Below are 21,466 nucleotides of genomic sequence, written 5' to 3' on the forward strand. Positions count from 1 at the left end.
CAAAAGATGGCAGCTTCAAATAGTGAGCTATTCAAAATAAAACCTCTTATTATAAAATTGTTTATATATTGTTCACATTTGATTTCGACTCATTTTTATTTTTTCTGGGTTCATCAAATTTCTCATTTAATTTACTTATCAAATTTATGAGCTCTAGACAAAAGTGCCAAACAAATTTTTACAGATCGTGTTTGCCGAGACTCATGTTTCTGTTCAATTAGATTTACACTGGTTTGCCTTCATAACGTGAATACTTTTATAATTAAAAAAAATAATTAGTCAAATGCTCATAACACTCCTATAGTTTTGTTTTTGTAACTATCTGTAAATTGACATGTTCAATTAAAAACTACGATTTTTATTATATTCTTGCAAGTATTATATTCTTCTACACTTTTTTATATTTTATTTATATTTCTTTTGATATGTATAGTTTTTTATAACTCTTTAACTAACCCCTTAAATATCATGAATTCGTGTTTATCCAAAAGTCACGTCTGGAAATTGCGCCCTGCTCTAACTTTTCATTTTCATGTTACTCCACATTAAAATATCAAAAACAAATTTCGAAATAATATTTTTTCTTTTAAAACAGACTGTTAAAACTTTTTGACATGTTGAAAAATCCGAAACTGACATTTCAATTTAAGCGAGCTATCATAACCACATAATTTTGCTTCAAGTTATTCCATCGGCTATAATTTACTTCTAAATTTGCTTCTACTTTATAAAATAAAATACAAAATGCTGTCGCGTTTTGCTAAATATCGTACAATTACGAGAAGCCTAACATTACTTACCCAAAATCGTTCATCAATAACCACTAGGCCGTTTTTATATAAAACACAAATCACTAACTCACGAAACCTCACTATTTTGTGTTCGAGAAATTACTGCAGTGCAAAGAAAAATGATGATGAAATTGACGAATCCAATGGGTATGTTATCAATAAAGATCCACAGCTTCCTGCGACAGTTGCTGTTCCAGAGGTTTGGCCACATGTGCCTCTTTTGGCTACCCGCAGAAATCCTGTCTTTCCAAGATTCATGAAAATTCTAGAGGTAAGTCGAATCGAATGATTGTTCTAGAAAACACTCATCTATTGGACTCTTTAAAAGGTAACAAATCCAATGGTTATTGACTTGATAAGGCGAAAAGTTCGATTAAACCAGCCCTACGTTGGTGTCTTTATGAAAAAAGATAGCGAAAATGAGTCGGAATTGGTTGATAAGCTGGATGATGTTTACAAGTTTGGTACATTTGCACAAATTCAGGAACTTCAAGACTTGGGCGATAAATTGCGGATAGTAGTTGTTGCCCATAGGAGAATCAAAATCACTGGTCAAATGTTGGAGGATTTAACACAAGAGCCAAAAGGTTTGTTGATGGATTTTTTATGTAAACGAGGAAGTTAGTGTTTTGCTTGGTCCTCACTTCATTAGTGTATGTTAATTTGAAATTTAGAAAAAATGACAATACATTACCCGATGTTTAATCTTAAAATGAACGTCTCAGTTGATGAAACAGATATCGATCGGCGAAAACGAAAATCGCGTGCTGTGCGGAATAATAAATCTAATCGTCAAGATACTACAACTACAGCTACTCCACAACCACCAGTATCGCCTAAGGTTCCACTGTCTTCGTTGTATAATGACTCAACGGTAGATAAGGATGCTACCGGAACTGACCAACCACCTAAACAGCCCGTTTTAATGGTGGAAGTTGAAAATGTAAAACATGAACCATACACCCAAACGGAAGAAGTTAAAGCTCTCACTCAGGAAGTCATTAAAACTATTCGGGATATTATAACCATGAATCCGCTTTACAGGTTTGTTTAAAATTATTTCATTTTGTATATTTCTGTTATAGTAAATTTTCTTTTTATTACAAAATTGTTTATACTTAAACGCCTATATTTTTAAATACTTACAGTGCCATATCAAATTATTGGCACACCACGATATTCAAAATTTAAATTGACTTTTGAGTCTTTACAAAAATTTCATCCTTGTAGAGGTTCTGCTAAAAGAATAATGAATAATTTTGGTTTCAGTTAATAAAAAAACATTTTGCTTTTCAATTTCATCGATCATTACTCAAATGAAAATAATTTAAAAATAAGAAATCCTAGCATCGTTCTTTAAGTCTAGCTTATCGTTAAGTCTAGCTTTGAAAATGCCAGATATACCAGTCTTCCTTGGATTTTGAATGCTCTTCACTTATAAGATTGTCCAAGGAGGCAAAACAAATATAAAATTTTAATAAACGCAAATTGATTCTGAAGTAGAACAAGAGTTTCGGGGATAAAGTGCTTTTTCTGAAAGAGTAAATACAATGTTCTTTGATCTGATGGAGAAAGTCTAGACAAAATAAACCGGGCGCTTATGTATATTGAAACATGGTTTCGTCATCTACAACTGCGTATTTACTGCAGGTTTCCAGCGACGGCAGTTCTGGTTTTTAATCTGGCAATGCTATTTTCGAAGTAAGTTTTTTTGACAGAACTTATTCGAGATATTCGCGAAGATATAATGGCAAACCCTTATCTTTATAATACTTGCCTTTTGTTCGCATTTCATATATAGTATAAACTATTTACTATAATAAACTATTTACTTGACTTGGCCATTTAATTATATGCGTTTTATTCTTTCTTGAAAACTACACGTTCCACTCTTAAATTTATTAAACTTATAATTTGCTTATAGCTTTTATTTTTAAGCGAACAGATTTTTTAGTTAAATTATTTGTATTTGTTATTAAATAAATGCCACTTACATTAAACAAAATTTAAAAAAAAAACATGTTTGCAAAATCTAAAAAAAATATTTTAATATAAGAATTCGTTGTGTCCCAATAATTGAGTGCGCTAATGTATCTATATTTTAATATTAAGGAGTATAGGCCATGTCTCCGAAATTTCAAAATAGCCTTAAGTTAAAAATGACTGTTTTGTTTTTAACCTTTTTTAAGTACTCTTGATCTTATATCTTAAGACCTAAGTTTTTAAATGTATTGAATTCAAAATGATACATTGCGATCAAATACAAATAAGTTCTAAAAGCTATAGTATAAGAACCTTGAATAACATGTTTGCGCGTCCAAAAATCAATGCATCTTTATTGTAAAAAAGAAAATTATTTTCCTATTGCATTCTTTAATTTTATGTTAAAAAAAGGTCTTAAAAATGTTCTCATATCATTAAATTGTCGCTAATAAAATCATCCGAAAACCAATTTTTGTTTAAATTTAAATTAAAAATTATTGTTGTTCTATAATTGTTGTTCGTTTTCTTCAAAATTATTTATTCAAACCGTCAAATATCAAATGTTTTTCCTTTTTTCTAAAGAGAGAGTTTACAGCAAATGCTTCATCAAAACCAACGTGTAGTCGACAACCCAGTTTACCTGTGTGATTTGGGAGCATCTTTGTCTGCTGCTGATCCGGAAGAATTACAAAAGATCATGGAGGAAATGGATGTATGTTGCAATAACCCCTATCCCATTGAAACAATTGTTTTCAAAAATGTTTTTTTTTTCATACATAGATCTCCAAAAGACTTTTACTAGCTTTGGCACTTTTGAAGAAAGAATTGGAGCTCTCAAAGTTACAACAAAAAATTGGTCGCGAAGTCGAAGAGAAAGTTAAGCAGCAACATCGAAAGTATATCCTTCAGGAACAACTTAAAGTGATAAAGAAGGAACTCGGAATAGAGAAGGACGATAAGGATGCAATCGGGGAAAAATACAGGGAAAAACTGAAAGATAAAACAGTTCCTGAGAATGTTATGACTGTAATCGACGAAGAACTGAACAAATTGAATTTCCTAGAAAGTCACAGTTCTGAATTCAAGTGAGTCCTTGAAATCCATGAAAAATGATTTCACAACAAAAAATCGTTGTTATAAAAAATGTATTTTTGATGAATGTTTAAAACCTATCTATCTTTTCAGTGTAACGCGCAACTATTTAGATTGGCTTACTACACTGCCATGGGGTGTTTTAAGTGAAGAAAACTTAAGCTTAGACCAAGCCACAGAAATATTGGAAGAAGATCATTATGGAATGGAAGATATTAAGAAACGTATCTTAGAATTTATTGCTGTGAGTCAACTTAAGGGCAGCACTCAGGGCAAGATCCTTTGCTTCCATGGACCACCTGGTGTTGGAAAAACAAGCATAGGTAAATTTTATTTTGACATTTATTAACCATTGAACTTAGTTTTTTGTATTTTACAGCAAGATCAATTGCAAGGGCACTAAATCGTGAATATTTCCGGTTTAGCGTTGGTGGAATGACAGATGTAGCTGAAATCAAAGGTCATAGACGTACTTATGTTGGAGCAATGCCTGGAAAACTCATTCAGTGTCTTAAAAAAACAAAAACCGAAAATCCTTTAGTTCTTATTGATGAAGTTGATAAAATTGGAAAGTAAGGGTTGATATCAAAGAGAAAATATGATGGATTTTAAAATGTATCTGTTTTAGAGGTTACCAAGGAGACCCGAGTTCAGCACTGTTAGAACTTCTAGATCCTGAACAGAATGCCAATTTCTTAGATCATTATCTTGACGTTCCAGTTGATCTGTCCCGCGTATTGTTTATTTGCACTGCCAATGTGACAGATACTATTCCTGAGCCATTGCGTGATCGAATGGAAATGATTGAAATGTCTGGTAAGGTCATTGGAAGTTCAAGCAAGCAAGTTAATATGTTGCATGTTTCTTGTTTTTCATCTGTAGGATACGTTGCGGAGGAAAAAGTAGCGATAGCTCGACAGTATCTCATTCCAGCAGCGATGAAAGATTGTGGTCTCAATGAAAGCCAAGTTCAAATAACCGAAGAAGCTCTCGGCAAACTCATCAGAAGTTATTGTCGCGAATCTGGAGTGAGAAATCTTCAAAAACACATTGAAAAAGTAACTTCCATTACTTAAATATCTTATCAAAACTTTATGTAACAAACATTTTTGTTCAGGTTGTTCGTAAAGTAGCTTTCAAAATTGTTAAAAAAGAAGCCGATAACTTTGAAGTGAAGAACGATAACCTCACCGTATTCCTTGGCAAACCAATCTTTTCTCATGAGAGAATGTACGACCAGACTCCCGAAGGTGTTGTTATGGGGTTGGCATGGACAGCAATGGGAGGATCTTCCTTGTATATTGAGACAGCACGCCGTAAAATGGAAGAGTTAGGTAACGATGGAAGCTCAACGTCTGGATCACTTCATCTTACAGGTCATCTTGGCGATGTCATGAAAGAGTCCGCACAAATTGCCTTAACTGTTGCAAGGAATTATTTAAGAGATGTCAACAAAAGCAACACATTCTTAGAAAAGAGGTAAATAAATAAAATCAAACATAACTTATTTTTGAATTTAACGAGAAACTCTCCGACCAGTCATATACATCTCCATGTACCTGAAGGTGCCACGCCAAAAGATGGCCCGAGTGCAGGTATAACAATAGTCACGGCACTTATGTCCTTAGCAAACAATAAACCAGTGCGACAAAACATCGCAATGACTGGCGAGGTATCTCTGAAAGGGAAAGTTCTACCTGTCGGAGGAATAAAGGAGAAAACTATTGCAGTAGGTTTAATTGATTTTGCTACGAAGAACACATAATTTTTTTCATATTTTCGATACTTTCTTCAAGGCAAGACGAAGTGGTGTAACCTGTATTATATTACCAGAGGAAAACAAAAAAGATTTTGCCGAACTACCTAACTACATAAAGGAAGGATTGGAAGTTCATTTTGCTGCGAACTATGACGATGTTTACAAAATTGCATTTGCATCAGTTTAGAGTTAAAATATCGTTATTTTATTTAGTTGTTTAGGTTGTGTTATTTTTATTCTTTACTTGACGGATTAAGTGATCAATAAATATACATACAAATTTACTGAAAAATTACTTTAATCGAATAGATCATAATTAATTTGCATTTTCAAGAATCCAGGATAAATATTTATCAATTCGTGTATATAGTCCGGGACGATTTGTTTCACCACAACGTAAGCCCCACGAAACGAGACCGATTACAACCCATCGACGGTTGGGTAGTTGAGCCATCAGAGGTCCTCCGCTATCGCCCTGGCACGAATCACGACCGCCTTCAGCAGCTCCAGCGCACAGTAAAGTGTCGTCAATGCGTTCCACAAATAGCTTCTCGCAAACATTCTGCTTCCACACAGGAACACTCACCTCCATGAGAACTTTCGAATGCGGACCACTGAAGAACAAGGTGCCCCAGCCCGTAACAATAGCATTCCAACCTTCCCAATTCTCTCCAGGTGGTGGAATACATATTGGCCAAATGTAGGTATTGAATAGGGCCGGTCTTTCCACTCGGAGTAAAGCTATATCATTTTGATAAGTTTGTGCATCAAAGTCTATATGATGAATTATGCTATTGACACGAAAGTCCCTCGAACGAGTTTCATTGAAAAGTTCAAAATCGTATTCGCCCAAGCGAACAAATATATCGTCTCTTAAAACATTGTGCACACAATGCGCCGCTGTCAATACAGTTCTATCAGTGATCAGAACTCCGCCACAATGAATATGGGGCACATTATGACGAAGAATTGCCGCCATCCATGGCCATTCATCCGGCTCGGCGGGTCTTCCACCAGCTATCCGAGGAAATTGTTTTGTCGTTATGCCACAACCGCGTTCTTCAGGTCTGTTAACGATTCTAGTTTCTCCATTTATACGGTTATCATTGATGTTTGTTATTATTTCAGGAATAGATATCGAATTAGCCCCCGAGCGGTAATCATCTGGGCAGCAAATGCCAATGGAACTGTTTAGTGAATAAACAAAATAGAAAGTATTTTATATATTTAAAAAAAAATTCTTTTTGCATTTGTCGAAACCGTTATCTTTGGCAAGGAATTTGACCTCATTTGCATTAAAAAAGTGAATGTGGGCTTGGAGGTCTTATCAGTGTTTGCCAACAAAATGAATCTGGAGTCTTAGGTTGGTTTCAAATGAGAAATAAATATAATTAAAAAAATACTTAACGATTTTTCAATGACACATAGCTGATCGACAATTCTCCAAACATCATTTTTGAGCTCCGGCATCCGGCAGTACATAATATGCGTGCAGTGTCCAGGATGCCCAGTTGGAGTCATACATTCTGAATACTTTTTATTCGGCTAAAACAAAATTTGATTTTAATTTTTACAAAGCATAATAACCACTTAAACAAAAACAACTACGTTTTGAAACACTGCTTGTCGTTTGAATCTATCACTTGGTGGATGTCCTTCTCCCAAAGACAAAGAGTCTTTATTATTCTGCCGATCCAACAGGTCTTGAAAATAAAATTATAGGTATTATACTTAAATTCAATTTCGAACACAAAATGATTCACCTATATATGAACTATCTGAGCCGGAGCTATTCTTTATCCATGATATTAAAACTATCACCAAAAACAGGAACTTCTTCATTGTTCCTGTGTATTTTGAACACTGCAACGGAAAGAATATATCGAACTGGATACAAAATTAAAAATAACTTAGGTCCGACCGCAAACGAATTCCCTTATCACTCTTACCCAAACGACTGTTTGTTCCAAGTGCAAAACAAGAAATTAAAGTACTCGTACATGTACATAAGTAAAACCAACAACAACAATAATTAAATATTGGTAGTTCTCAGTGAGTGCGGTTTCAAACAAAATATCATCATTGTTACGAAGTTTTTCGTTTACAATTTCTGAGTTTGCTATCCCATTATGTATATATATATATTTTTGTATATAGGTATTTATACATAATGTAAGTATAATGAGAAACGAAGTTTAAACAAGTCATTTTTGAAGACGTTCGTGTCTGAGAAGTGGTTATTTTGATGCATGCATTGAATAATAATTTTATAAATTATACATTTTATATACGTACATCTGTTCAGCCACTGGACGTAAACCTTTCTTAAAGATGTCATTTAAAGCCTAGTATAGCTTTGTAAAATAACAACAAAACAAATTAATAAAGTTGAAACTTGAGTCAAACAAAGAGAGTTGCCACCTTAAGACTAGTTGCATGAGCTTGGCAACATTCAAAATAGATAAACTAGCCGTTATTTAGTACCCTTGGTGACGGTGATGGTTACTGACATGCCAGAGGTCTTGGGTTCAATGCGAGGAATTGACGAATTCTTTTCTTGAAAATGATTTCTTAAATTAGCCATTCGGATTTTGCATAAAAGCTATATGTAGGTCCCCACCAAACCTGATATGACTCACACACAGGAATGGATGAGAGTTGTAAGTCGCTAGGTCCTGGTTCTCTACGTGCTGTTCCGCCACCTAATTTAATAATTTTTGTAAGACATTATTTTATTATAATAATTAAAAACAGGAAAAGTTGTATTGTTTTTAATATTATTAGTTAGGCACCAGTTCTATAACAGATTACAGAATCTGAAAATTTAATAAGTTGTAAATAATACTCTCACGGAGATAGAAATATATTTTCGAATTATGTTAATGTCTCATAAAAATTTTTTTTAATTGTATTATAAATTAATCGGAAACTAATAAAATTAAAAAAAAAACAGCTTTTTAAAATTCTTGGACATTCATTTCCCAAACCCGAGCGTAGAATTTAAATATTTCAAACACCAAAGTTAAATGGGATCTCTCTAGTGCAAGATAAAAGTCATGAGGATGTTTTATATTCTTACTTTGCTTTTATATTCCGTATTATTAAAATTCGTTGTAATAAAATTTTGTATTAATTATAACGCTCTCATTCTTGTTTAACTTCACATGATAATTTAAGCAAGTAAAGTAAAAAATAGCAACATTATACTTAATAAGAAATAATATTACCCTTTTTTTATTCAAGTTTATTAACAATAGTTCGTAACTTAAAAGTGTTGGCTAGGAACAATGCCTCGAGGAGTAGATACAAATCTTCGTGCTCTTGGTGACAATTTATTAAATTCCTCTATTCAAGAGGATATTTGTAGAATTTTCAATTTAAAATTATAAATAATAATTTCCTAATCTTTCTAACATAATACTACAATTACACGCAGGTCCCGCATAATAATATTCTATAGTTCTGAGTTTCCTCAAATGTTACTATACACATTAACATCCAATGCCCAGGAGTTCCAGCTTTGATCCTATCAAAAGTTGCGTCGGACTCAAATACTCAATATACCATTTTTATTCATTAAACGGCTGCGAAAAAAGTCGCCATATTTGTACTGACCTGTGAAATTAAAAAACAAAAGTTAAACAGTTCCAATATAACCAAACCATATAAAACTACTGGTTCCTAATTTCAAACATCTCACCAAATATGATACCAAATAATGATGTCGGAAAATGGGAATACAAACTTTATTCGTAGTGACCGTTACGCAATATGGATATAATTCTTTTCGTATTTTTATACAAAGTCGAAATTTTATTTGAAATTGAGTGTGAAACAGAATTAAAAACAAAAATAAAGGTATTATAACCACAGTAATAAATAATAAATTGGGTGGCGCAACAGTCCGTTGGGAACCAGGGCCTAGTGACTTACAACTCTCAACCATTCCTGTGTGCGATTACTGTTGTCAGGAATGGAAGGGACCTACAATTTTAGGCCAAATCCGAACGGATAATTTGAGAACGCACTTTTTCATGACAAGAATTACTCTTGAAGGATTTGTCAATTCCTCGCAAAGGCAGTACCCGCGAAAATAATTTTTTTTTTAAATTAAGGTGGCAAAGGCAGGGATTGAACCCAAGACTTCTTGCATGGACAGTCCAACACACTAACCATCATGCCACGGGTACTAGCTACAGTGGCTCCCACGAATAATCGGACAAAGAGAATTTAAAATTTAAGGAGCTGGAGACGTTTGATGAGAAGCTTCTTTTCAGCCTAATCAACTTAAATTCCTTCTTATCTTCGAATTTTTTTCCACGGACGGAAGCAAATAAGGAATTTTCTTACAAACATACTTGCGCTACTGTAAAGCTTGTCTCATCAATACCTCGACACCTTGGGAGAGCTCTTTAATCGAAAGGATACGCCACGAAGTACTAAATATTAAAGCATCTTGCACATGTGCTACGAACTGTGAATTTTCGCATTTTTTGACTTTTATTTCACAGGGGCTTTATTTCTATTCGCATCAACACCAAATTGAATTACCCTTTTCTCCATATTTTCCTCAGCCATGATCTTTCACACAAAAACAAAACCAGAGTGGTATAGTTTTGAGAATATGTAGTGCGCGAGCAATTTATTTGTTGCAGTGTGGAACGCGAATAGAGTTTGAAGTTTGACAGTTCGTAGCAACCACACTGCAATACGTTACTACCAAACTGTTTTTACAAAATATTCCTGTTTTAGAGAACAACAAATTTTATTATCCTAACATTATTGTCAATTGGTTTCTTATAATTTAAATATGTTTTTGTTTGAAATTGACTTTTTGAAATAAGTTAAATCAAGTTCGTCGTCTATTCGTTTATTCGTTGTTCGTTCTCATGTGTAAAGCACTATTTACATGAGCACGACCAACGAATGAACTAATATTCGTCGATTTTGACATTTCTTTCACATGAGAGTTTTTAATTCGTCGCAAATGAAATTTGAAAAGGACCCACAGCCAAACACCATTCACAAACTAAACCAAAACAAGAATAATTTTTTTAGGTTAAGTACACACGATTATTTTATTCGTTGCGAGTTTGGATAATGTAGAACGCGAATAAAGTTTGACAGTTCGTATAAACATACATTTTTTTCGCGACGAATAAATTTGTTTTCTTAAATTTATTAATATATGGTATTGAAAAGTAAAAGTATGTATCATAAATCAAATAAAAATTATACTGCCATCGTTTTGTTAAGAATTTGTGTGAAAATATGTCTTCAAACGTATATAAACTCACATTTTGTAATTCATTCGTTGGTCGCGCTCATGTGAATACTACTTTAAGCCTTTAAGTGTCCGATTTATGTATGAGGTGTTAAATTATAGAGTTCCTCTTGTTTTAAATATATAGATTTACTGTTTAAAGGCTTAGATTTTAATTCTGGCTTATTAATAATAACAATATGTTTTAAAGTCATATATATAATTGTATTAATGCTTTGCACTGTACGTATATTTTCTTGGAGAAAATTCATATTTCATGTGTCCGATTAGTTGTGGGAGCCACTGTATATACAAAAAATTGAATACTGCAAATGTTTGGGAATTCTGCATTTTAAATTATCTAAATAATAAATACAAACAATTTGCATTTCCGTGAAAACTCGTTTGTGGATATTTTCTTGTATACAAAAGCATCTATAAACATCTATATAAGACAGTTTTTAAAGCATCTATAAACATCTATATAAGACAGTTTGTAAAGGAAAGGTTAAAAGTACTGGCCTCAGGCGACTACTTAGTGAAAGAGCTGCAATAATCTATATAAATATATATCTTTAATTTACACCGCTTTCGATTAGATCGTAATAAGATTTCGACCATTTAGCAAAATTAAGATTGAAACACAATTTTTAAAATTTGGTTATAATAGTTCTGTAAAACGAATCTTTTACAGAACACATATGTACATAAATGTGTTATACGTTCCATTAAGTTCAGACAAAATTTTTAAAAGACATACATACATTTGTAGATGTGGAACGACCACTTTTAGTTCTTTTAACTACAAATTTAGATACTTAGATACTGGTCTTTAAAACATCTTTAGAGCTACTTTAAAAAAAATGCAAGATTTTTGTAAACTTGTATTTTATATCTATTTTGGTTGTGCTTAAAAATGATAAGAAAATAGTTAAAAGTTATTTCGATAGTTAACCATTATCAATTTTTCGTTGTATCTACTACTCCTCTCTCCATCTATGCAGGCGGAACTAAAATTCACCCAACTAATTTGTATCTCGAAGTATCCTAAGGTTTTAGACAAGGTGATGGGCTGTACATCGTACTCGAAAGAATAGTGCAGAGATCACACGTCAACACTAGAGGCACTATCTTTAAAAAGTCTGTCCAATTACTAGCATATGCTGATGGCATTGACATAATCGGAAGAACTCAGCGTGATGTCAATTGGGCTGCAAAACTGGGTTTAACGGTTAATGAGGGCTAAACAAAGTACATGCTGGCGTCAAGAAAGGACATACAATACCGACTGCTTGGTCAAAACGTCACCATCGACAGACGTAACTTTGAGGTAGTCAAGGACTTCGTCTACCTAGGCTGCAAACGCAGAAAACAACACCAGCGCTGAGATCAAACGCAGAATAACTCTTGCTAACCCCTGTTTCTTTGGACTAAGAAAACAATTGAGTGGTAAAGTCCTACCTCGAGGGACCAAAGTGTTGCTATATAAGACCCTTATCATCCCCGACCTGCTATACGGTGCAGAAGCATGGACTATGACAAAAGCAGATGAAAGCACCTTGGATCGCTTCGAGAGAAAAGTTCTTCGTGTGATCTACGGTCCTGTATGCATCGAAGGGGAGTGGAGGAGAAGATTGAATGACGAGCTGTACGGGCTGTACAGTGACGTAGACTTAGCCAGGAGGGTAAAAGTCCAACGACTAAGATGGTAAGTAAGTAAGTACCCTTAGACGCTCTTAATTTTCTTTGAAAGTGTCCAGGCCTCAGGGCCATAAATGAGAACCGGGACGATGAGTGTCTTATAGATGGCGATTTTAGATGCTCGATGGAGGACTTTACTACTCATTTTTCGATCGAAGATTGGAGACTCGAAATAATTACTAAAAATTAATTCCACACCTCATTTCTTAAAACTATGAAACCAATAAATTCAAGGGTTCTGAAAATTTCATATACATATTTACATACATAGATTCAAAAAAATTCAATGACAGACAATTTCCAGAAACTTAAAATAATAAAATAGTTTAAACTGTTTCTAGAAAAAAAATATTTGTGCTTTGCAAAATCATAATACAGTTTGTTGTAAAGGACTATGATTATATTTTACCTTTTCCCTTAAAAGCACCGTTTTTGGTTGTTTTAAAAATGTATTTTCAAAGAAGTATATTTTAAAAACCTGATTCTTTTTACACCCAGTAAATACATCTACTCCCACAGACTTTACAAGAGAATCGAGTACCCTACTTGATGCATTTTTCGTAAGTCACTTAAATAAAGTTCTTCACTTTGATCAACTATCTGCGTCTTGTTTCTCACATCATGATCCGCTGCACCTAACTTTTGAGTGTGAACCTTTAGTTCCTTGTAATAGTTACAGCTTTAGGGACTTCAAAAATATAAACTACTATCGCTTAGTACACGACTTAATGTCAATTGATTAGTCTCTAATTTTTAGAATGTTATCTGTTCATGATCAACTTGCATTTATTCAGGAAAATTTATACTTCCTTTTTATTGTTCACGTCCCAATTAAAACAAAAATCTTGAGGTGCAAGGACTCTCCTTGGTTTACAAATAATATAAAAACACTAACAAACATGGAAACGTTTTAAACTTGAAGTTTTTCGGAGAGCTTATAACGATACTTGAGAAACAAGTTGTGCTTAAATTTAAAAAAATCAAAAAAAATGTTATTATTCTTCTCAACTAAATCCTTCTTTGGCTAGTCATAAGATTTGGAAAAATCTTAGGGATATAAGTGTTGGTAAACATACAAATAATTCAGATAATGCTATCAACTGTGATGAATTGAATGCAAAATGTACATCTCTCTCATCTTTTGAACACAATGATAGCTCCATCACTTAAATTTGGAAGCTGACAGCCAAACTTCTATAGGCTTTAGCTTTTCCAATGTGAATGAAGAAAATGTTTTTAAATTTTGCTTATCTATAAAATCTAATTTAGTGGGTTTTGATGAAATTCATCCAGTGTTTTTAAAAGCGCCCTTTCCATATACCTTAAAACCTCTTACTTATCTTTTCAATTCTATCTTAACAACTGGAGTTTTTCCCGCAATTTAAAAAAAAAGCAAAAATCATTCCTATACCAAAGAACCCTAATGAGTAACGACCAATAACTATACTACCTTTTTTACGAAAGTTCTTGAGAAAATCTTAAGCATAAGACAATAATTGGATTAAAATGAAATGTTATGCCGAAATCAATCCGGGTTTCGTCCAGGTCATAGCTGCACAACAGCTCTCATAAATGTGAAATTGGAGAGAGTCTTGATAAGAACCATGTGACATTCCTCACACTTTTAGACTTCTCAAAAGCATTTGACACCGTTGACCACCATATTTTATGCACCAACTACGGGATAAATTCCAGTTCGTGTCATCATCAGTAAAACTAGTTCCTTCATATTTATCTTCAAGGTATCAAGCAATCGTTGCTAACAATCAAACGTCTACCTTTCTTCCGTTTAGTCGTGGTGTCCCCCAAGGATGAACTTTTTAACCTCTTCTATTTACCGTGTATATCTCAAGGATTCAACTTGTAGTTTCATAAATATGCTGACGACGTTCAACTTCGATATAGCTGTTCTCTAGGTTTAATTGAAAATGGAGGTTATGAGATAAATGAAGACCTAAATAGGGTCCTAATCTGGTCTTAATCTAATGGGCTCTGTTTAAACCCAACCAAATTAAAATGTCTTATTATTTCCAGAAACCCATTAGAAACGACATATTTTCCTCCAATACTGCTTAACAATATTCCAGTTCAGTTTCTTGAATTTGCGAAAACTCTATTAGTAATAAAACAGAAACCTTACCTGGACAAACCACATAAATACGACAATTGGAAGAGTGTATGGAGGCTTACCAATGTTCTGGACCACCCAAAAAATTACCCCAATTAAAATAAGAATGATATAAGCTAAATCACTTCTCATTCCCCTCTTACTATACGGTTGTGAAATGTTTAGTAATTCTGATTTTAGGGACAAAAGGAAGCTTAATGTTGTTTATAACAGTGTGGCAAGGTATGTCTTTGGTCTGCGGATATACGAGTATGAACATATTTCTGCACATTTGAAAATAATACATGGAACCTCTCTCGATAATGTATTTGCTTTAGGAATTTTATTAATGCCTAATAGTATCCTGCAAACAAAATAGAGACTCTCAATGATAAACTTTTACGAATTTATTACCTTTCTATTGTTAAATGCAACTACTCTTTCTTTTGCATTAAATTTTTATTTTTCAATGTGAATCAGTTTTTTTTCATTAACATCATAAATATTTTTAAATAGTATCTTAATATTGAAACTTGCGCTATCTTTAAAGATATTGTGTCTTATTGCGTAAGCTAATTACATCGAATAAATAAATAAATGTGATAGAAACATTGAAAAATTTACTGTTTTCGGACAGGCAAAAATTTCATTTTCACAACCAATGTGATTTATCAGAAATTCTATAAAAAGAATATTTTGCATATGAAAAGAATAGAAACATAAAATTTACACAAAAATGTATACTATGTCGAAATTCGGAGCCTTTTGTTAAATAACCTTATTGTTGCTTTTAAGTAACAATACCTGTTTTCATTTGTATTAAGCTGTACTTACGATTTAGTGATTATTCACCATTAATTTTAAAAAAGAAGATACAATGTTAAATACGTACCTTACTAGATAGAAAAATAAATTTGACACAAAAATGTACACTGTTTCGATATTTTATATTTTTTATTTTTATTCTACATTGATTTCACATTTGTACACAAATTACAATTAAACAAAAGGAAAGCATAAGTTTTATTAGATCACAGTACAAAAAACTATTTTTTTCTTACTATGCATTGCTTTAATAAAGTGGACAGTCAAAAATTAAAATTGTTTTTCATAATTTTAGGTACAAAGAACTTTTTAAAACTAACATTCAACTAAAAGGAACTTAAACGCTACATTAAAATGGTGGGAAGAGTTCAATATACGTTCCTGGTTCTTTTTTGCATTAAATGCATTCATAGATAAAAAAACTTATAGTGTAAGTTTTGTTTTATTTATTTATATATTATAAATGTAAAAAGTATATATAATAATAATATAGCTTGTGCAGTAGACTTTTTGTTAATTTTTAATTTTTATTTTATAATTGTTCGCATCAAGCTTTAGAATAAAAAAGAAAATATTGAAATATAGAAAACTTGTTAAATTTATATTTCTTACAACATGTATTCAAAAAATGTCTATTCACTTATTTTTTGATTGTTTCTTATTAGATTTTATATATTTTAGTTTTATTCCTTAATTGCTGCTGCTCTTGCAGTGTTGAACCATAATTTGTCGATTGTGCTGGTTATAGTCGTTGTAGATCGACTTAATTTATTTAGGTTGGGAAGATCGCTTACGACGCATTCTTTGTGCTGGAGCCGCAGCAGAGTTTGCGCAATTACAAATTGCATCGAACAAACGAACCACAAATCCCTTAGCCCTGTTAACTTTTCCATTTTTCAGTCCGCCTATCGTGAAACCTAAGGAAAACAAAAGGAATTAATAAGTAGGTACGTACCTATTTGAATTCGTTTAATCTTATGGCTTCTATTCAAGTGTTGGATTTGTCACTAATAGTACGTGATTAAATTATGAGCGATGGGGGTGGATTGTAAGTATAACTTTTCTATTTGAGATGCTTAACGTCTCTGGCTTGTAATTAAAAAAGATGCACTTCTAATTAAACGCTACACACCGGCTCGTTAACTTAAGAAGTCTATAAAAACTTTTGCTGTAAGCATTCATTTGTTCTCAAAAGTAACTGCGCTTTTCAACTGAAAACTGATCGAGAAGTTAAATACGAACATTCAAGGATTGGAGTCATGAACAAGGATTCAGTATTTTGGTTAACGAGCATAGTGTTTTCAACGCTTTTATGGGAAACGGTTTCTGTCACAATGAAGCAATTCGAGTCTTCGCTGGATATGATGCGATCCGGATGTGCCCCAAAATTCAAGGTTACCATAGAACAACTGGACGATATGCGGTATGGAAAGTTCGTTGAGAACAACATGGAGTTGAAGGTGTTCAAAAACAATATATAAAAACAATTTTCAAAAATGTAACATAACTCTTTTCTTTTTGTTTAAATAGTGTTATTCGAAATGCATCGCTCAGTTGGCTGGCACAGTGAGTTAAAATGTTCAAAATTCGTGTGTCAAAGCAATCAATGTCTAATTTTTGTTTTAACATATAACTCAATAGATTGTCGATTGCATAGCACACACATTTTGTAGAACAATTAAATTTACCAATAGAATTATACACAATTAGCTTACAAAGAAAGGAGAGTTCAGCTTTCAAAAGGCTCTTGCCCAGATACCCATAATTTTGCCGCCAGAAATTCAAGGAACCGCAAAGAGTGCGCTTGAGGCTTGCAAAGAAATTCGTGAGTATTCAATGTTTTTAATTCTCCTGCAATACTCGTTTATAAAGTTCTTTTAATATTATAAAATCTATATTTTAGAAAAGGGCTACACTGATACGTGTGAAAAAGTTTTCTATGTTACAAAGTGCGTCCATGATTTTGATCCATCAAGTTTTAAATTCCCTTAAAATGCATATACATATATTGTACCTAAAAATATAACAAAGATTCCATTAAACATTAAAGAAGAGCCACTTACTTTGGGTACATGTTTTTTCCTTTCCAGATGTCTGAATAGAATTAGAACTTAAGTTAATAAAATTGGCCTTCGACTTTCGTATAAACGAATCTTACCTGTTGCAAATCCTGCGATTTTTTGTGTTGAGCTTCAATCTCTGCAGTTTTGATGACATCTTCAATAAACTTAGACAATACCTCCATTTTTTCTGAGTCATTTTTGAACTTATCGATTTGCACCTCAAACGGCTCATTTTCACTTTCTTCGGCTGCAAAATGTGCTTTCATGTTTGAAATTAAAATTTGTTTAAAGTTTTTGAGTCGTTATTTATATTTTTTTGGAAAATTCCTCTGCAATCGATGTAATTATTATTGTGCAACTTTGATTTCAGACGTTTCAACACTCACTTCTTCTAAACTACTGATAAGAAATATATATAGAAGGACATCCAAATCAATAATTTACGACCTGCGCATGGCAAATACTATCGTCTTGGTTTGTTACATTCTCTGTTAACACTTTTTTGTGCGGAAGTAATGTTTGAATTTACTTTTGATGAATGCTGTTATAAGTTTAAAAAGTCCAACAAAGAAAAACAAGACACGCATGTTATTTAAATGATATTTATTTTAATGCAAACAGATTTTTGATATTTTTTAATGTTTTCTTGTACGAATTGCCTATTCCAAGTGAGATAGGTCGTCTATGTCGGGAATTGGCCTTTCTTCAGTGTCAATAATTACAGAACTGGGATCCACAGACGTCTGGAAAGAGTGTTCTTATTGTTATTTAGTCCAAACGTTTGCAAGATAAAACTTACCCTTAGACCCACAGGAGTGGTGTTTCCGTTCTGCTGAACTTGCAGCATGCCTGAAATTAACATTTATTTGTTAGAATCATTCATACGAGTTTTTTTTAAATTATGAGGTTACTACCAGACTGAGGCGTAGAAGGACGCTGTTGAGGGAGAATGACATATTTCTGTGTCTGGCCCACTTGCACTTGGGAGACCGTTCTCAGCTGGGCGATATTCGAGTTCGGTCTAAAAATAATAATTTTTCATAAGAAACTACTTCATTTTGTTGACATCAATATTACATGTTAGACGGTGGACGCGGAGTAGCAGTTACTTGTGGTCTTCCTATTGTTGACGCAGTCTGGGCAGCTGAGGTTATAGGTGCGCTTGATATGGAATTGCCCAAGTTGCAGGGGACAGTTGCTGATATTGGTGCATTTCGGGCTTTGATTACAGCCTGATGCAGAGTTGGACCCAGGAAACCGAATTCACTCCTTTCAATTGTTAAACTTTATTAATTTGATTGTTTTTTTTTTTGTATTCTTACTTGTATTCATCGAGCGCATCAGGTGGATTACGCATAACCTTTAAAACTGGTGCACAACATTTCTGAAGCATCGCTCGAATGTGACCGGCTGCTATTTTGTCTGTATTGCTTAATGACGTGCCCTGCAAATGTATTTCAATGCGTTCCGATACAAACTTTAGCCTCGGAACAATGAACACCTTTATAACTTCACCCCCTAATTCGGAGAGACCAGCAATAGCTCCGTACAACGAGGAGAGATGCGTTTTATCGTTTTGAAGTGCTTTGCTAAATATTCTGCAATATCATTGGAAAGTCATAAAACAGTTTTTAATCTTTACTTTTAAACAATTGATACCTTGTCACTCTTGTCTGCAAGTTGTTTGTAGATGTGTTGAAATTTTTACAAATTTGAGCCATCAAACGAGCGGCGAAGTCTCGTAAGGCCCAATGGTTGTCCAACTCTGGACGCATACAAAGTTGTTTGGAAACAATACAAGTTGAAACTGATGGTATCAACTCGTGTAGCTGTATTGTATACAAAAAAATACAGATAACAATTGCAATATTTTAAACTTAGATAAAAGCATTACATATTTTTCCAAATATAGAGAAGGGTTGTCCAGCAAAGCCTTAACCATTCTCATCAAATAGATAAGAAGTGCCAAATTATTTTGTACCACGTTCACTTTGACACCCTCCGCAATAAATGTGCACATACGAGGAAGCATTTCGTGTAGACCTGGATCTGAGGCCAAACTCTGTAGCGCTTCACCTCTTCTTGGTTCGTCGGCTCCGACACAAGCTTCCGTAATCTCCTTGTAATAAAGCTGTTGCTCCACTGACAATTCGTGTGTTGCCAATTGTTTGACATGAACTGTTTCCACGTTCTTCAACTTATGGATCTTTCCTGTAGCTGGCTTACCAGCGGTGTCTTTCGTTACACCCTGTTCCAGTTTTACAACTGGGTTGACAGAGTCCAAAGCTTGTGAGTCCTTGGATAGTGGTGGCGGGTTCTCGGGGATAGTGGGCTGAATCCCATCCACACACAACCAATGCGAACGTAGGGTTATGTCGAGGGGAATCTTCGGTGGACCTGCTTGCACTATTTCGTTCAGATCCATTTCCTTATCTTCCACAAAGTGCAATTCCCTACCACCACCCGAAGCAAAGCGGAAGGGGATAAAATCGTTGGATGTGAATCCATATTGAGGCTCAATGTTGCGGACTTTGATGGCATTGTCAATGTCACCAAGGCTAAGTTTCTCGCGTTTAGAGTGGTGCATAAATTTAGCGGCGTCTTGGACAATCTTCTTAATTTTGAAGGAAACATCGTCGGCTAGTTCCTTGGCTGCATCATCAGGAAGGAATCCTACGCCGATGCTTTCTGCAATTACTTTGATGGACTCAGCAGATAATGTTGTGCCATATAACATATTAGAACCACTCATTTTTGAAAACTTTGTTAAAGTTTAATTATTATTAAATTATAATTTAATGATTTGTTTACTTTATAACTTCTATCAAAAAAATATCGAATTGACACTTGACAGCATTTTAAGTTGTTCTGAAGCAAAAGCATTTCTTACCCTATTCGACTCTACTTTTGAAGGTCTTTTTTGAATCATTGAAACACGGAGTGTCATTTCGCTCATTTTACGATATTTGGACGCATCAACAAAAGTTTCTAAAGTACTATTCACATGAGCACGACCAACGAATGAACGAATATTCGTCGATTTTGACGTTTCTTTCACATGAGATTTTTTAATTCGTCGCGAATGAAGCCACAGCCGAACACCATTCACCACCGAAACCAAAATAAGAATGATTTTTAGGTTAAGTACGCGCCATTATTTTATTCGTTGCGAGTGTGGATAATGTGGAACGCGAATAAAGTTTGACAGTTCGTATCAACTATAATATTTTTCGCGACGAATAAATTTGTTTTCTTAAATTTATTAATATATTATATTGAAAAGTAATAGTATGTATCATAAATCAAATAGAAACTATATTGCTATCGTTTTGTTAAGAATTTGTGTGGAAATATGTCTTCAAACGTATATAAACTCACATTTTGTAATTCATTTGTCGTTCGTTGGTCGCGCTCATGTGAATACTACTCAAGTCTCATTTGGTAAGGCTAGGCGCGCACATGCAACTTTTTCGAAACCAAATAGTTCGATCGTTAGTTGCCCAAAAATCACGCACATAAGCAACTCCGAAAGTATTAAACGAAATAAACCAATACATAGGAAACATTTATTAACATGACTCAATTTTTCTCTCTTGCACTTACAGAAAATTATTCAACGATTTAGTGGAATGTCCGAGCAGTAATTCCTTGTGACACAAACTAAGGAATTAGTTCGAGGTGATAGTCTAGTTTGTGTCAAAACACAAACTAAAAAGTTGTTTGAATGGGCGACAGAATGTTTTCTGCATGTGCATCATCATATAAGTCTTTCGTGCTCAGTTTAGAAACCAAACAGTTTTGAAACTAAAAGTTGCATGTGCGCGCCTAGCCTTAGACTACTCCGAAATATTTTAGAACTCTCGAAAGCAAAATTAAAACGAA

The 21,466-nt window shown here is 33.7% G+C and overlaps 5 protein-coding genes across 8 annotated transcripts; 2 read left to right on the forward strand and 3 right to left on the reverse strand.

Annotated features, from left to right (window-relative positions):
- The first annotated feature begins 645 nt into the window (after positions 1-645).
- Positions 646-5,920, forward strand: LOC129942908 (lon protease homolog, mitochondrial). 2 transcript variants are annotated; one of them, XM_056052034.1, is made up of 12 exons: positions 646-1,062; positions 1,120-1,378; positions 1,466-1,835; positions 3,357-3,486; positions 3,555-3,859; positions 3,960-4,189; positions 4,246-4,438; positions 4,495-4,682; positions 4,749-4,924; positions 4,984-5,345; positions 5,406-5,595; positions 5,663-5,920. In XM_056052034.1, exons 1-12 carry the CDS (start codon positions 745-747, stop codon positions 5,810-5,812), a joined length of 2,871 nt encoding a protein of 956 aa, XP_055908009.1. In that variant the 5' UTR covers positions 646-744; the 3' UTR covers positions 5,813-5,920. The 2 variants fall into 2 exon arrangements, with proteins under 2 accessions (XP_055908009.1, XP_055908010.1); XM_056052035.1 differs by having other exon boundaries at positions 647-1,062; positions 1,517-1,835.
- On the reverse strand, positions 5,826-7,699 carry LOC129942909 (venom protease). Of its 3 annotated transcripts, none has more exons than XM_056052037.1 (5): positions 7,575-7,699; positions 7,389-7,512; positions 7,234-7,328; positions 7,034-7,170; positions 5,826-6,812 (listed from the first exon to the last, which is right to left on the reverse strand). In XM_056052037.1, the coding sequence occupies exons 2-5, from the start codon at positions 7,465-7,467 to the stop codon at positions 5,942-5,944; spliced, it is 1,182 nt and encodes a 393-aa protein (XP_055908012.1). In that variant the 5' UTR covers positions 7,468-7,512; positions 7,575-7,699; the 3' UTR covers positions 5,826-5,941. The 3 variants fall into 3 exon arrangements, with proteins under 3 accessions (XP_055908012.1, XP_055908013.1, XP_055908011.1); XM_056052038.1 differs by having other exon boundaries at positions 7,389-7,488; positions 7,575-7,697; XM_056052036.1 differs by lacking the exon at positions 7,575-7,699 and having other exon boundaries at positions 7,389-7,568.
- A 7,932-nt stretch (positions 7,700-15,631) lies between these two features.
- On the reverse strand, positions 15,632-18,066 carry LOC129942912 (uncharacterized). The gene is made up of 3 exons (XM_056052041.1): positions 17,680-18,066; positions 17,585-17,615; positions 15,632-16,438 (listed from the first exon to the last, which is right to left on the reverse strand). The coding sequence occupies exons 1-3, from the start codon at positions 17,848-17,850 to the stop codon at positions 16,290-16,292; spliced, it is 351 nt and encodes a 116-aa protein (XP_055908016.1). The 5' UTR covers positions 17,851-18,066; the 3' UTR covers positions 15,632-16,289.
- LOC129942911 (general odorant-binding protein lush) lies at positions 16,699-17,583 on the forward strand. The gene is made up of 4 exons (XM_056052040.1): positions 16,699-16,981; positions 17,052-17,087; positions 17,232-17,346; positions 17,425-17,583. The coding sequence occupies exons 1-4, from the start codon at positions 16,781-16,783 to the stop codon at positions 17,511-17,513; spliced, it is 441 nt and encodes a 146-aa protein (XP_055908015.1). The 5' UTR covers positions 16,699-16,780; the 3' UTR covers positions 17,514-17,583.
- Positions 18,067-18,168: 102 nt separating the features above from the next.
- LOC129942910 (transcription initiation factor TFIID subunit 6) lies at positions 18,169-20,448 on the reverse strand. The gene is made up of 7 exons (XM_056052039.1): positions 19,479-20,448; positions 19,244-19,413; positions 18,907-19,182; positions 18,662-18,853; positions 18,499-18,605; positions 18,384-18,433; positions 18,169-18,327 (listed from the first exon to the last, which is right to left on the reverse strand). The coding sequence occupies exons 1-7, from the start codon at positions 20,334-20,336 to the stop codon at positions 18,244-18,246; spliced, it is 1,737 nt and encodes a 578-aa protein (XP_055908014.1). The 5' UTR covers positions 20,337-20,448; the 3' UTR covers positions 18,169-18,243.
- Between the last annotated feature and the right edge of the window lie 1,018 nt (positions 20,449-21,466).

Source organism: Eupeodes corollae, chromosome 1 (genome assembly GCF_945859685.1).
Source record: "Eupeodes corollae chromosome 1, idEupCoro1.1, whole genome shotgun sequence".
NCBI lineage: Eukaryota > Metazoa > Arthropoda > Insecta > Diptera > Syrphidae > Eupeodes > Eupeodes corollae.

Coding starts and splice junctions, on each gene's coding strand:
- LOC129942912 (XM_056052041.1), bottom strand. CDS start 17,850: ATGAAAGCACATTTTGCAGCCGAAGAAAGTGAAAATGAGCCGTTTGAG. Junction 17,616..17,679: donor AATCGCAGGATTTGCAACAG/GTAAGATTCGTT, acceptor AATTCTATTCAG/ACATCTGGAAAGGAAAAAAC. Junction 16,439..17,584: donor GGAAAAAACATGTACCCAAA/GTAAGTGGCTCT, acceptor TGTTTTCCTTAG/GTTTCACGATAGGCGGACTG.
- LOC129942909 (XM_056052037.1), bottom strand. CDS start 7,467: ATGAAGAAGTTCCTGTTTTTGGTGATAGTTTTAATATCATGGATAAAG. Junction 7,171..7,233: donor GACAAGCAGTGTTTCAAAAC/GTAGTTGTTTTT, acceptor ATTTTGTTTTAG/CCGAATAAAAAGTATTCAGA. Junction 6,813..7,033: donor CTATGTGTCATTGAAAAATC/GTTAAGTATTTT, acceptor TTCACTAAACAG/TTCCATTGGCATTTGCTGCC.
- LOC129942908 (XM_056052034.1), top strand. CDS start 745: ATGCTGTCGCGTTTTGCTAAATATCGTACAATTACGAGAAGCCTAACA. Junction 4,683..4,748: donor GGAAATGATTGAAATGTCTG/GTAAGGTCATTG, acceptor TTTCATCTGTAG/GATACGTTGCGGAGGAAAAA. Junction 5,346..5,405: donor AACACATTCTTAGAAAAGAG/GTAAATAAATAA, acceptor CTCTCCGACCAG/TCATATACATCTCCATGTAC.
- LOC129942910 (XM_056052039.1), bottom strand. CDS start 20,336: ATGAGTGGTTCTAATATGTTATATGGCACAACATTATCTGCTGAGTCC. Junction 18,434..18,498: donor TCCTTCTACGCCTCAGTCTG/GTAGTAACCTCA, acceptor TGTTAATTTCAG/GCATGCTGCAAGTTCAGCAG. Junction 18,328..18,383: donor CCACTCCTGTGGGTCTAAGG/GTAAGTTTTATC, acceptor CACTCTTTCCAG/ACGTCTGTGGATCCCAGTTC.
- LOC129942911 (XM_056052040.1), top strand. CDS start 16,781: ATGAACAAGGATTCAGTATTTTGGTTAACGAGCATAGTGTTTTCAACG. Junction 16,982..17,051: donor AGAACAACATGGAGTTGAAG/GTGTTCAAAAAC, acceptor TTGTTTAAATAG/TGTTATTCGAAATGCATCGC. Junction 17,347..17,424: donor TGAGGCTTGCAAAGAAATTC/GTGAGTATTCAA, acceptor TCTATATTTTAG/AAAAGGGCTACACTGATACG.